General features: G+C 38.1%; 1 protein-coding gene across 2 annotated transcripts in view; it reads right to left on the bottom strand.

The window, feature by feature from the left end:
• Positions 1-12752, bottom strand: part of BTBD7 (BTB domain containing 7) — a 75387-nt gene that overhangs the window by 8380 nt on the left and 54255 nt on the right. For both annotated transcript variants that reach the window (XM_036734685.1, XM_036734684.1), the window contains 4 exons: positions 9414-9574; positions 7923-8066; positions 3691-3880; positions 2641-2819 (listed from right to left, as the gene is read on the bottom strand). In XM_036734685.1, coding sequence (XP_036590580.1) covers positions 2641-2819; positions 3691-3880; positions 7923-8066; positions 9414-9574 — 674 coding nt within the window. The remainder of the gene's footprint in view (positions 1-2640; positions 2820-3690; positions 3881-7922; positions 8067-9413; positions 9575-12752) is intronic.

Below are 12752 nucleotides of genomic sequence, written 5' to 3'. Positions count from 1 at the left end.
TTACCAAGACGGTTGATCTTGATATTGGACATGACAGAGCAAAAAGAGTTTAAAGGGATTTGAAACTCAAGAAAAGTGGGAAGACGGTAATGGAGGATGCAGCGGTTTGAGCTGCCAGAACCCGTATTCTGAAAGGGCCAGCAGATGTGATGGCTGAGGGACTGTCAAAGGCCTCCCAAAGGAAGAAAGGCTCACGGGACTGAAAGGGTGCTCCAATCTTTCAAAAAGGAGACTGTGCAGTGTACAACCTGCAGGCTTATAGAGATCAGAGAGAGGGGGCAGAGCTTCATCGAGACTAGGTCAGGCTAGACTGACCTAATTTTCTTTTTTGACAGTGTCGGTGGACTGATAGACCAGAGAAATGCTAACGAGATAGGTAACTGCTGTTTTACAAAAGTCCAAGCCTCCGAGGCCATCCTTGTGTACAAGATGTGGAGATGCGGCGCTACATAAATAATAAACCAGGTGGAGTCGGAGCTGAAGAGCCATTAATGGTCTGGTGTTAACTTGGTCTCTAATACAAAGTTTCTGGAATCTGGGCACGGATCTGCGTGGTTTAATATTTTTATCAGTGACGTACATAAGGCATAGATTAGGATGTTGGCATGAATCTAATGAGATGAAAAATATTTAGAGATAAAAATCTTAGGCTAAAAATATTTTTTTTTTTATAAATATAAGCTAGGGGAGGCATTGTTAGTTCATCTGAAAAAGAGCTGGGGAATTTACCATATTATAAGGCGATTCGGAGATGTGGCAGCCAAAAGAACACGAAGACCCTGGGCTACATAAAAAAGATGCAGCGTGTAGAGCATGGAGGGAAGGCTTCTGCTGCCCTCTGTTTTGGTCAGATCACACTTGTCATATGGCACTCAGTTCTGGGAGCTCAATTTTGGGAAGGATAATGATAAACTGCAGAGTGGGTAAGAGGAAAGTAACAAAGATACAGAAAGGTCTAGTTGAAGTAACTGGGTATATTCACCCTGAGAAGAAAAGAATGAAAGGGCATCTTCAAGTATTTGGAAGATTTAACCTTATTCTGCTTGACCCCTGGGCAGAATGTAACGGGTGGACATTGCAAAGGAGAAAATCTCAATTCCTCTATACGTTAGGAAATGAACTGATGAATTCCTGTGGCAAAATAAATTCATCATCTGGCAGCCAAACTTCCAGTGACAAGGCTCTCTCCACCCTTATCTGAGCTGATTTTTGGATAATAGACCCAGGGTCTGTCACACTCAGTTTAGGCAGCTAGGTGGCTTAGAGTACTGGACCGGTAGTCGGAAGACTCAAGTTCAAATCCAACTTCAACTGGGACATACACTGTTGGTGGAGTTGTGAACTGATCCAACCCTTGCTGGAGAGCAATTTGGAACTATGCCCAAAGGGCTATAAAAATGTGCACTCTTTGATCCATCAATATGACTGCTAGGTCTATATCCCAACGACATCCAAAAAAAAATAAGGGAAAAGGACCTATTTGTACAAAAATATTTATAGCGGCTCTTTTTTTGTGGTGGCTAAGAATTGAAAATCAAAGGGCTGCCCATCAATTGGGGAATGGCTGAACAAGCTGTGGCATATGATTGTAATGGAACATTATTATGCTATAATAAATGACAAGCAGGATGATCTGAGAAAAACCTGGAAAGACTTACACAAACTGATGCGTAGTGAAGTAAACAGAACCAGGAGAACATTGTACACAGTCACAGCAGTATTGCTGGTGAAGAACTGTGAGTGACTTGGCTATTCTCAGCAATGCAATGATCCAAGACAATCTCAAAGGAATAATGATGAAGCGCACTATCCGCACCCAGAGAAAGACCTGATATCGTGTGAACAGACTGAGGCATGCTGTTATTCACTCTTTCATTTTTTTTCTTTTATTCGTGTCTTCTTGTACAAAATGACTAGTGTGCAAATGTTTTACATAACTGCATGTGTATAACCTACATCTGACTGCTTCATGTCTCAAGGACGGACGGACGGACGGAAGGAGGGAATGAATTTTGAACTCAAAAACTTTAAGAAATTCCAGGAGCACTGCGTAGAGCATTGGTTCTGGAGTCAGGAGCACTTGAGTTCAAATCCGGCCTCAGATACTTAACACTTACTAGCTCTGTGACCTTAGGCAAGTCACTTAGCCCCAATGGCCTCACCTCCCCACCTCAAAAAAAAAAATTCCAACTTCAGATACTTACTAGCTGAGTGACCCTGGGGAAGTTTCTTAATCCTAGTCTTTCTCAGTTTCCTCATAGATAAAATGGGGATGATAGTAATAGCAACCTATGTTCCAGGGTTGTTGTAAAGTGAGGTGATATTCTAAAGTGCTTTGTAAATAAACCTTACAAAGTTATAGAAATGCAAATTATTGTTATTTTAAGCCTTATCAGCAAGCTAGACATTCAATGGCACTGCCTTGAGAGTTCAGGGACACCTCCATACCAAAATGAAGACTCAGTGGAGGTTACTGATTGTTGAAGAGTTGTTATCTTTAAAGATATTAGAGATAACTTTGCTACAGTTAGCTCTGACAGCTACTGTCTCAACATATGACAAGTTTTCTAGGAAAACTAATCAATATTTGAAAATGATGCCCAAATACCTAAAACTTATTATCTAAATTATGCTTCCTACCTGTAAAAGCTCTGCTGCAGCATCTGCAAGACCAAACTCTCGCAGTACTCTAATCTGAATCTCATAACTGACAGTAGCACCTTCTCCACAGTTTAGAGCATATGCTCTCTGTACTTGCTCAGTGTGACGTAGTTCCTGCAGACGTTTGACCATTTCTTTCATAACAAGGAGACGAGGAACTGAAAACAGAAGAAAATTGGTAGACAGTGTGGCACATATATTTTACATTAATTCTCCATTCAAAAATAATATTTGAAGTCGACTATGCTTTGTCACTTACAGTTGTCAAAAATAAAATTTTTATGTGTATTTACTTCTCTAGCCATTTAACATGTGCAATTATTTTGTATAATAAAACAGCTCCTTAATTGTGTCAAATAAACAGATAGATAGATAAATAAATAAATGAGTTCAAAACAAGTTTGGATAAACTTATAAATGACATAGCCATAAATAACCACTGAGAAAATCTAAAATAGAACTAATTTTAAAGGGTGATCCCAAGAAGACAACTATATGCTGCCATGGTTAGTTGAACAGAACATCTACAAGTGTATGGAGATTTTACATGTCTGGGAATATACTTTTTTGGTTGACATTCTGAAATATTAATACAATTGTACTTCTGGTTTCTGAGCAATCTGTAGTTCTAGGAGGTAGAATAGGAAGGGTGGCCATTATACATATTCCCCAATACCCATGACTTCTTAAACCTCTCCAAAACACCAAAATGATGTGCTAAAGACACAAGCAACTTAAGCCCTCTCCAAGGCAGGTAAAACAAACAACAAACCCCAAACCCAGGACCTCCTTCAGCACCTCTCCCTGTCTTACCTCCCATATTCCTAGCAGCAAGGCTACACTAGCAGACCCAAGACACAATTCCAACACCAAAACCCACTCCTGCATCCCAGTCTTCCCTCCCTGTCCAGCCACCTTGAATTTAAAGAGTAGGCAATTTTATTAAGGTTAACAAAATTTATGCTAAAATTAAAACTGGTTGAAAGACAGAACAGAACAATGAGGATATAGAAGGAAAATAGCCCTTACCTGGAATTTCATTGGCTACAACTGAAGGAGGACTGGACTGGTTACTGCTTATTTGCTGGTGACTGATCATATGACAACACTGTGGCACTGCATTGTTTACCATGTAAAGCGTGTCAGGAACATTGGACATTCTAACCATCCGTAATCGAACAAGGTCTGTTTGTTCCACCATCATTTCATCTAGCACGGACTGAAACAGATCATTCAAAATTTATCAGAATTAGTCAAAACATTATTACCACTTAAAACTCACATTTCCTAGAAGCCAATTACCTCAGTTACATAAAAAAGGGCAAAGAATTTGCTTCCAGTTTATGGTTTCCCAACTTCCCTCAAAGGAGAAATAGCCTCAATTTCCTTCATCTGAAAACAACCCTTTTGTATTGTCTTAGAGCGTAAAATTTTAAATTCTAATTTTTTCCCAAGCATGACTTATAACTTAAGAATCTGAATACTGCCTGATGAAGGAATAAAATAAAATTAATGAACAGGATATAAATAAATGGGATTAATCATGTGACTGTAAATTTGGAGCTTGGAAAGGCCATAAAGCAGCAGCGAGAGTCCAAATAGTCATATTTTTGCCTTAGCTCTTCCATAATGACCTAGAAAGCATGCCAGACTGAATTCAAGTTGAGAAAATGAGGAAAAAGTCACAGTGAATTATTTTTTCAAGGCTCAAGGCAGCTTAAGAAGATAGAAAAGTACTGCAGACACTCTCTTCGATCATCTTGTTAAAAAATTATAAAGGAAAACTTTAAACCGGAGGGTGAAATTGAAAAATCCACCAGCCACCCCCTGAAAAAAATCCCCAAATGAAAATTCCAAGCAACATTATAGACAAAATATAGAATTTTCAAGATCTAGAAGAAAGTATCTAGAAGTATCTAGAATCTAGAAGTAGCCAGAGAGAAAGCGTTCAAATACCACCGAGTGACAGTTAGAAAGGCAAAGGACCTAGGATTACAACCAAGAATAATCTACCCTGCAAAACTATAATTTTATAGGGGAAACATAGACATTTAATGAAAAAGAAGATTTTCAAGCATTCCTATCAAAAGACCAGAGCTGTACAGAAAATCTGATATTCAAACACAAGACTTAAGAGAAGCATAAAAGATATATACGGCGTTAAAATAAAGGGCCAGAACAGAAACTACCATGTCTTAGCTTAAGTAAAAAAGGCAGGGGTAGCAATCATGCTCTCAGACAAAGAAAAAATAGCATAGCGTCCAAATCTCCCCTCTTGTTCTAATGCTTCAGATAGTTTTTTTCAATGATTTCTTATGTTATCCTATCAAGATTCTTTTTTTTGATCATAGCTGTCAAGGTACCCTGGTTACTCGTATTTTTCTCTTCTTGATCTGTCCTCCAGGTCAGCTGTTCTTCTTATGAGATGTTTTATAATCTCTTCTATTTTTCCATTCTTTATATTTTGTTTAATTACTTTATTATTTCTCGATCTCTTATAACATCACTGGCTTCCTCTTGCCCAGTTCTGATTTTCATGGAGTTGTTTTCTTCCTTAAGATTCTAGATTTCCTTTTCTAACTGGTTGAAATCTTTTTGTTTTTCTTGGATTGTTCTTTTTTTTTCTATTTCATTTTTCCTCAATCTCTCTCATCTGACTTTTAAAGGCTTTTTAAAGTTCTACTATGAATTCTTTTTGAGCAGGTGATCATTTGACTTTATTCTTCGGGGTAGAAAAAGGTTTCTTTGCTTTAGTATCCTCCTCGAAGATGAACTCTCTATGATTCTTTCTCTTTTGTCTGTGCATTTTTTTTATTTGTAGTAGCTTATTTTTACAATCACCCCTAGTCTTGGATGAAAGTAGGTTTCCAGAACTAACAGTCTGCCTCCTCCATCTAATTCCTTTGTGTTGGTTCTTCCTTTCATACCTCATTTGTATAAAATAATTACTCCTTTTACTTTCTAAGCAGTTTTACTTTTTGAAGTCTAATACTCAGGTCTAACCCAGTCTTTCTTACGAACTACCTAATTACTAATAACAATCTCAGACACGTTTTACATTTTACATCCATAAAGGTAAACACCCTGTCCTTACTGAGCATCCCTTGTATTTAGTCTTTGGTGTGTACCTTATATTTCTCTTGGCTCTTGTATGTCAAATTTTCTATTTTAAACAAAGTCCTGAAAATCTGACAGTTCATTACATGTCCATTTTTAAATTTGTAGTAGCTTAGTTTTTATAATCACCTCTAGGCCTGGGGTATGAGGGGTGGTGCCTCTGGCCTCAGATCCTCCTTTAAAGTTCTCCCCTCTGGCCTGGAACTGGAACCAAGACCCCAAGCCTTCTGTGAGCGGCCACAGCCAGAAGGGTCCCTGCCCCACTGCTTCTGCAGCATCTCTGCAGCACAGCTGAGTCTGGTGTTCTTGTCAGCAGAGGTTCCCTCAGACAGCCAACTCCCCGCACTGTCCTGGGGCCTGGGACAGCCTCCCCAGTTAGCTAACCCCAGGGCTTGCCCCATGTTGGTGACCTAGGACCTAGCCTGGAGGCGTTTACTCTTCACAGGCACCGAGCTTCATCCTGGGACTTTCCTTCAGATTTTCTCCGATTGTCCCAGGAGGCCCCCATTCTGCCTCCACTCTTATTTATTTTTACTGCTCCATATTCACCCTTAGGTGCTATTTCACCTCCTTTGTGGGGGAAAATGTTGAGAGCCTGGAATTTTCTGACCTACTCTGCTATCTTCCCAGAATTCTCCCATCATTTGGACTGAAATAAAAACCGTGAAAATACAAAATAAAAGTTCCTATAGCAGTCGCCTTCATTTTTAGGGGCCTTTATTTTACCGAACCCCATGGATAATACCAAGACCCTCAAGGACAGCATTTAACTGCTTTACAAACTACTTCTAAGACCGAGAAGGACTGCAAGAAAGATCTGCGCTCTGCCGTGCCCTCAGCCCCGCACAGGAATCCCTCTTGAGGGGTGGAGTGTCCCTTAACAGACTCCAGAGAAGAACCTCCGGCTTTTCTGCAATGAATCAGACGGAACAATTTGATTTCCTTATTTATCTTAAAAATGCTAAACTACGGGGCAGCTGGGTGGCACGGGGGATAGAACCCTGGCCCTGGCATCAGGAGGACCTGAGTTCGAATCCATCCTCAGACACTAACTGGTTGTGTGACCTTGTCACTTAACCCCAATTGCCTCCAGCCCCCCTCCCCCCAACCAAACCTAAACTCTATCATTAGTACTATCTTTGACTCTAGTCAACGAGATCACAGATTTCTAGATACAAGGTCCTCTAGTCCAATCCCCTCATCTTCTAGGTGAGGAAGCTCAGGCCCAGAGAGGTGGCCGAGCCCGTACATGACGCCAAGGTCTTTGACTCCACATGCAGAAGGCTTTCCAATATATCATACTAACTGTAATCTGTCAAATGGAAATTCTCTTCTAAGTCTCTTCTGATAATGTTAACTAAGAACTCTGATAATGAGTGTTGAGAACGGTTTTTAATCAAGGCATGAAAACGTACTTTCAAATAAAAGGTTACACTTTCTTACTCTGGGTCAGAAGGCTTATTTGAGGAGGTAAATTTATTCTATGTTTTCTACTCATTACAGTATTTCATTTCATTTTTTATTATGTACTGCCCGTAACAACTACTAATTTGACTAAACTGAAATTCTTTCCTGCTCAGGGTACTTACTTGGGGAATAAGGAATGACCGGTGGCTTGCTTTTTATGGAAAACTTTTTTTCTTAGTTTAACAAAGGAAAACACACTGAATGGGGAGAGCCTGGCTCGGAATTAGAAAGACCTAGGTTCAAGTGCTATCTCTGATTCATAGTGACTGTGTGATTCGCAGGCAGCAACTTATCCGTTTTGGGCCTCAGGCAACTCTTAAGTCTGTAACTTGCATATAAAGGAGCAGAAAGTATTGGTAGACAAAGTTCTTCATTGGGAGTTCCCTATACTAATGTATACACAGGTACAATTTTTTCAAAAAGGAAGAAAAATGAAATAATCTTTCAGAATATTTCCCCCACTTTGAAAGACTAAGAAAAAAGAATCTCCTTAAAATGTAATTGTCTTAAAGACAACAATTTATAAAGCAATTAGTGTTATAGTTAGAAAAAAGGGTTTTTGATAAATCAAAGCATTATAAATGCCTAACGGACTAAACTTTTAAAAAGTTTTTTATAATTAAATGTTTCTACAAATTATAATTAAGTAATCCAGCATCTAAAAAGATTTTCCTTACCTTTGCTTCATCGACATAAGGAGAGAACAGTCTTGGTCGAACATATATTCCAGCATTTTTTTGACGTAACCATGCATTTGACTTTCCACCTTCAGCTGTAGGTAGCATATCTGATGGAGGAGTACTAATCAAGCTTCTCTTCAACTTTTTAAAAAGAAGATTAGAGACTTAGATAAATTATAGGTACTGTAAACATACAATATGAATGAACTATTTTTGAACCATTGAAACGATTCAAAATCCAGACACATAGATAAAATGCTTACAATTTTAAAATATTTTCTTACAGGCAAAGGATACAGCTTAAAAAAACAACAACCCGAAAACAGTTCCTGGTACCTTTGAATTTTTCTTCAATTAAGAAGGAAACAAAGTCCTTCTAAAATCAGAGAGGTGAGCTCTAAGCAAAGATGAACTAGAATAACAAATAGAACTTAACACATAAATATCATTTTTTACTGAACCATGAATGAAAACAAAAAATTTTTTAAAAGTATTGAACTGGTTTTTGTAACTGAAAAACAAACAAACCTGCTGAACTAGACCATCAGAAGTTTCTGAACCGAAATTTCATTTTAGTTGGCTTCAGTATGATTTAAACAAACAAATTCCCTATTTCTCCAACCTTACTAAGTGGCCTTTGGAAAGTTTTCTTTCTTTTAGTTTAATTTAATTTTTTTTAAACAAAAACTGATTTTCTTTCTTTTCCATATCCCCCCCCTCCAAACTGGACTGAAGAAGAAAATGAAATCCTTTGTACTACATATGCATAATGATTTTTTATCTGTTTCAAAATGTGAAAGTGTTTTCCTAAGCTGTAAAGCACCATACAAAACTGGTGGTGGTAGTAGTCGAAGTCATAGTAATTTAACAACAAAATGATATTTAGATATGACTTTTCAGTTTAGGTAAGGTTTTAGTATTCATAGATTTTGAGCGGAGATCGTCTCAGAAATCATCTAGTCCAGGGGTGGGGAACTTGTAGGTCCTCAAGTGGGGCCCTTTGACTGAATCCAAACTTCACAGAACAAATCCCCTTTAAAAAAGGGTTTATTCTATAAAACTTGGGACTAGATTCTTGTCAACTCCTACATCTTACAGATAAGGAAACTGAGGTACAGGAAAGGAAGTGACTCATTCAGGATCAAAGAGTCAATTACAATCAGGATGAAAACTTAGGTCTTCTTATACTTAAGTCTTCAAATGGAGCCGAAAATGTAATAAAATTCCTTAATTTTTTTTAACTGACCCTGATAGTTCTCCTTGAATTGAGCCTTTGTGTATAGTATGTATATATGTATAATACTTAATTTATTACTATACATTAACGTACAACATAAAGTATACTCTTGAAAAGCATACTCAAACTGTATTTTAACTGATTATACAACATCGTATACAACAACCCAGATGAATAAGAGAATTATATTCACTTGAAGAGATTAATTTTTTTTTTCAATGAATGGATCAAGGAAAAGAAAAACCACTTACTGCATCGCTCAGGACTTCACTGTTCATGGGCAAAATATGTTCGATTCGGACAAAAGGTAAGAGAGAAGAGAGGATCTCTCTAAGCTCCTCGATGTCTAGGTCTCGCCTCTTTACACCTCTCTTGTTTACACTATGAGCAGTACCACTTATTAAGTTTGGTTCTGTAGGAGAGAAAGAAGAGGAAAATCAAAGTCGTATTAAAATAAATTAGTAGCATTAAAATAAATTTTTCAAGAGGTAAGATTTAATTTCTTTTCTAGGACTTTTATGTAAGAAGATATCTTTTAAAGAAATTACAATGATGTTATTTTTAATTTACAAAAACCATGTTAATATAAAGCATTTTATGAAAAGAAAAAGCTCAATAGTGTGAACAGTAAAAACAACTTTTAAATATCATTTTATGTTTTATGCAGATTTCGTCTCTTTGCTTCCATTTAGGGAAGTGAAGGCTGTCAATATAAAAGGGGGAAAAAACCATTTGGGTCAAGGTTCTCCCCATCCCCCACCATTTTTGTACCCAAGTTTTACTGAAACAGGAACATCATGGTATGTTTAAGTTCCTCAAGAACAGAGATTTCATTCTCTGGCTTTGTATGCCCAGCACCCAGCTCAATGTCTGGCACGAGATAGGTCTAGAAGATGCTTTCTGACTAATTATTTTTGGTCACTATAGTTGTATCAACACAGTTCTTAATTTACCATAGTTAATAAATATTTAATAAAATACACATTAACCACTTGTGCCAATAGCAAAAACATCCTCATTGACATCCAAGTCTTAATACTGAACACCAGACATGAATCTCCAAATGTCTACAGGATATCTCATTTCCCAAACTTTGTTAATTATCTATCGCTCTAAAACTGTTTCCTCTTCTGAGTCGTCTGTGGCACTACCATTCACTCGCCCTGTCTCTGAGTTTGGGGTTATCTGACTCTTCGCTTCTCACACTGAATAATAACTTCTAATGATTTCAATTTTGCAACGATTCACAATTTGTCTCACTACTATCACCCCAAGAAAAGCCTTAGTTATCATTCCTACAGATTATACTGCAATAGGGTCCCTGAAAGGTCTTACTCTCTCTGTCACCTTTCTCATTATGTGCCCTGCCACTATACCTATAAGACCACTGGGTCTTGCCATCGGCCCTGCTGTGCCTTCCTCTGATGTATTATTTCCTCAAGGCAGAAAGTAAAATCCCTGAAAGCAGGGAATGTTTTGATTTTCTATTTACATCCTAAGTTACTGTAGGAGAAATATACTAAACCAAGGGTGGGGAATCTGTGGCCTTGAGGCCACATGTGGCCTTCTATGTCCTCAAGTGCAGCCCTCTGACTGAATGCAAACTTCACAGAACAAATCCCCTAAACAAAAGGTTTTGTTCTGTAAAGCTTGGACTCAGTCAAAAGGCCACACCTAAGAACCTAGAAGGCCACATGTTCCCCACCCCTGTCTTAAACCCTACTCCCAAGCAAGTTAGGCTAGTTTTTCCGTAAAAGATTGTGCAACCATCCCTCAGGCTCAAGGAGCTCAAGATACTGACATGACTTCCTGGCCACCTAAGTACAAAATAGTTAGAAGGAGCTCCAGGAGATCTCTGATGTTTGCGGAACTATGAGAGGCAGCTTAGGCAAGGGAGCTTTACTCAACTGAAATAAATTGGAGGTATTCTCAATGCATATGCTTGTTGAATACTGTTCTCTTGCTAAAGCTAAGTAAATCTCCTTGTCTTAACTATAAAATGACCAATGAGTGTTTCATTCTGTTCCAGTACTGAATATAAACTACCAGCAAGTTCTGAACTGGTTGGCACATATTAAGTGCTTAATAAATGCCTTTTCTTTCATTCATGCAAACTGCTTCCAGAAGTCTTTTAAAAACAGATTTGGTCATGTAACACCTGTGCTACTGCCACTCAAGTCAAGTTCAAGCTCTTTCACAAGGCATCCAAACCTTTCTACAATCTGAAGCAATCTATTAGCCTTTCCAGTCTCATCCCATATTACAGCCTGCCACACTTTATGTTGTAGTCAAACTAGACGACTCTGTGGCCCCAAGACTTACTAATGTCTTCGTACACTGTCCGTGTCTTAGCTCATACTATTCACTTATTTATCCCTGTCCCCTCTTACTCTCAGCTACTGATATCTTACCCATTTTTTAAAGATCACCTCAAATGCTCTCTCTTCCAGGAAGCTCCCCACTCCACCCCTCCCCCCATCGCACAGCTGTTTTGTAACTTCTAATGTATTTATCAGGAAAAGTTAGAGATATGTGAGTATCTGATTTTCCTACTAGGCTGCAAGGTCCTCTTGGGACAGGAATGATGTCTTATTTGAACTTTGTATCTCCACCAGTGCACAGCATATTGGTCTGCACCCCAGGCACTTAATAAATGTTTACTCTATAGTACTGTAAAATGTGAATGAACCAGAACCCTTCGCTTTACAAAATGTGACATGGAATGCCAATTTTATCTGAGCGGGAAAAAAAGGTCTTTCGTTCCTCATCATGAGAAAATAAGTATTCCAAGAATACATGAGCTTACAAAATACAGGGGAGGTTAAAAAAAAGTACAACAAATTTGGGAAACTGTTTTTGATCTAGGGACCTGTATTTTTTTCTATAAAAGGGGAAATATTAATAAACCAAATCACTGCCTCTCAGGGCTTTGGTAAATGGCAAAATCGTGTTTTTACAAATACACTGGATAACTATAAAAAAGAGACTTTTTTTCAGCCTTTATCTTTCTTAACCCTTAATATGAAATCTCCTTGTGCCAAGCAACCCAGGGGATGGTTGCTTTTGGGGGTGGGGGGAAGAGCAGAGGTTTGCTGAAATTTGAATATTTATTTATCACCCAATTCAGATTCTGGTAGCTGTTATCTACCAACAGCCAGGATATTTTCCCCCATTCTCAACTATTTCACTGTGTGGTTCAGTTTTCCTTTTTACTACAACTCCTTCCCCTCATTCTTTTTTTTCCCCTTCCTCTCATTCTAATGGACATTTTTATACTATGTTCTCTCACGTACCATCATTTCTCATTCTATTCAATTCCTTACCTACTCCACTTTTTGGCTTTATTTATGAGTGTTTTATGTTCTTGTTCAGTAACTCTGGATTTCCATCATATCATCGTAATCTTTTATATTTCCATCTCTCCCTATGATTCATTCCTTCTAATCCTGCTCTTGACCCTCAAAGTGACCTCAAATCCCTCCAACTCTCAGCACTGTACCAGGCTATCACCACTGTTCTATTTGCATTCTTCTCCCTTTCCAATTTTGATTTTTAGAAGTAATTCAATTCTATTCTTGAATCCTTGGTTC

This window comes from Trichosurus vulpecula, chromosome 8 (assembly GCF_011100635.1).
Source record: "Trichosurus vulpecula isolate mTriVul1 chromosome 8, mTriVul1.pri, whole genome shotgun sequence".
Classification (NCBI taxonomy): domain Eukaryota; kingdom Metazoa; phylum Chordata; class Mammalia; order Diprotodontia; family Phalangeridae; genus Trichosurus; species Trichosurus vulpecula.
This window is presented reverse-complemented; position numbering and strand designations above follow the sequence as displayed.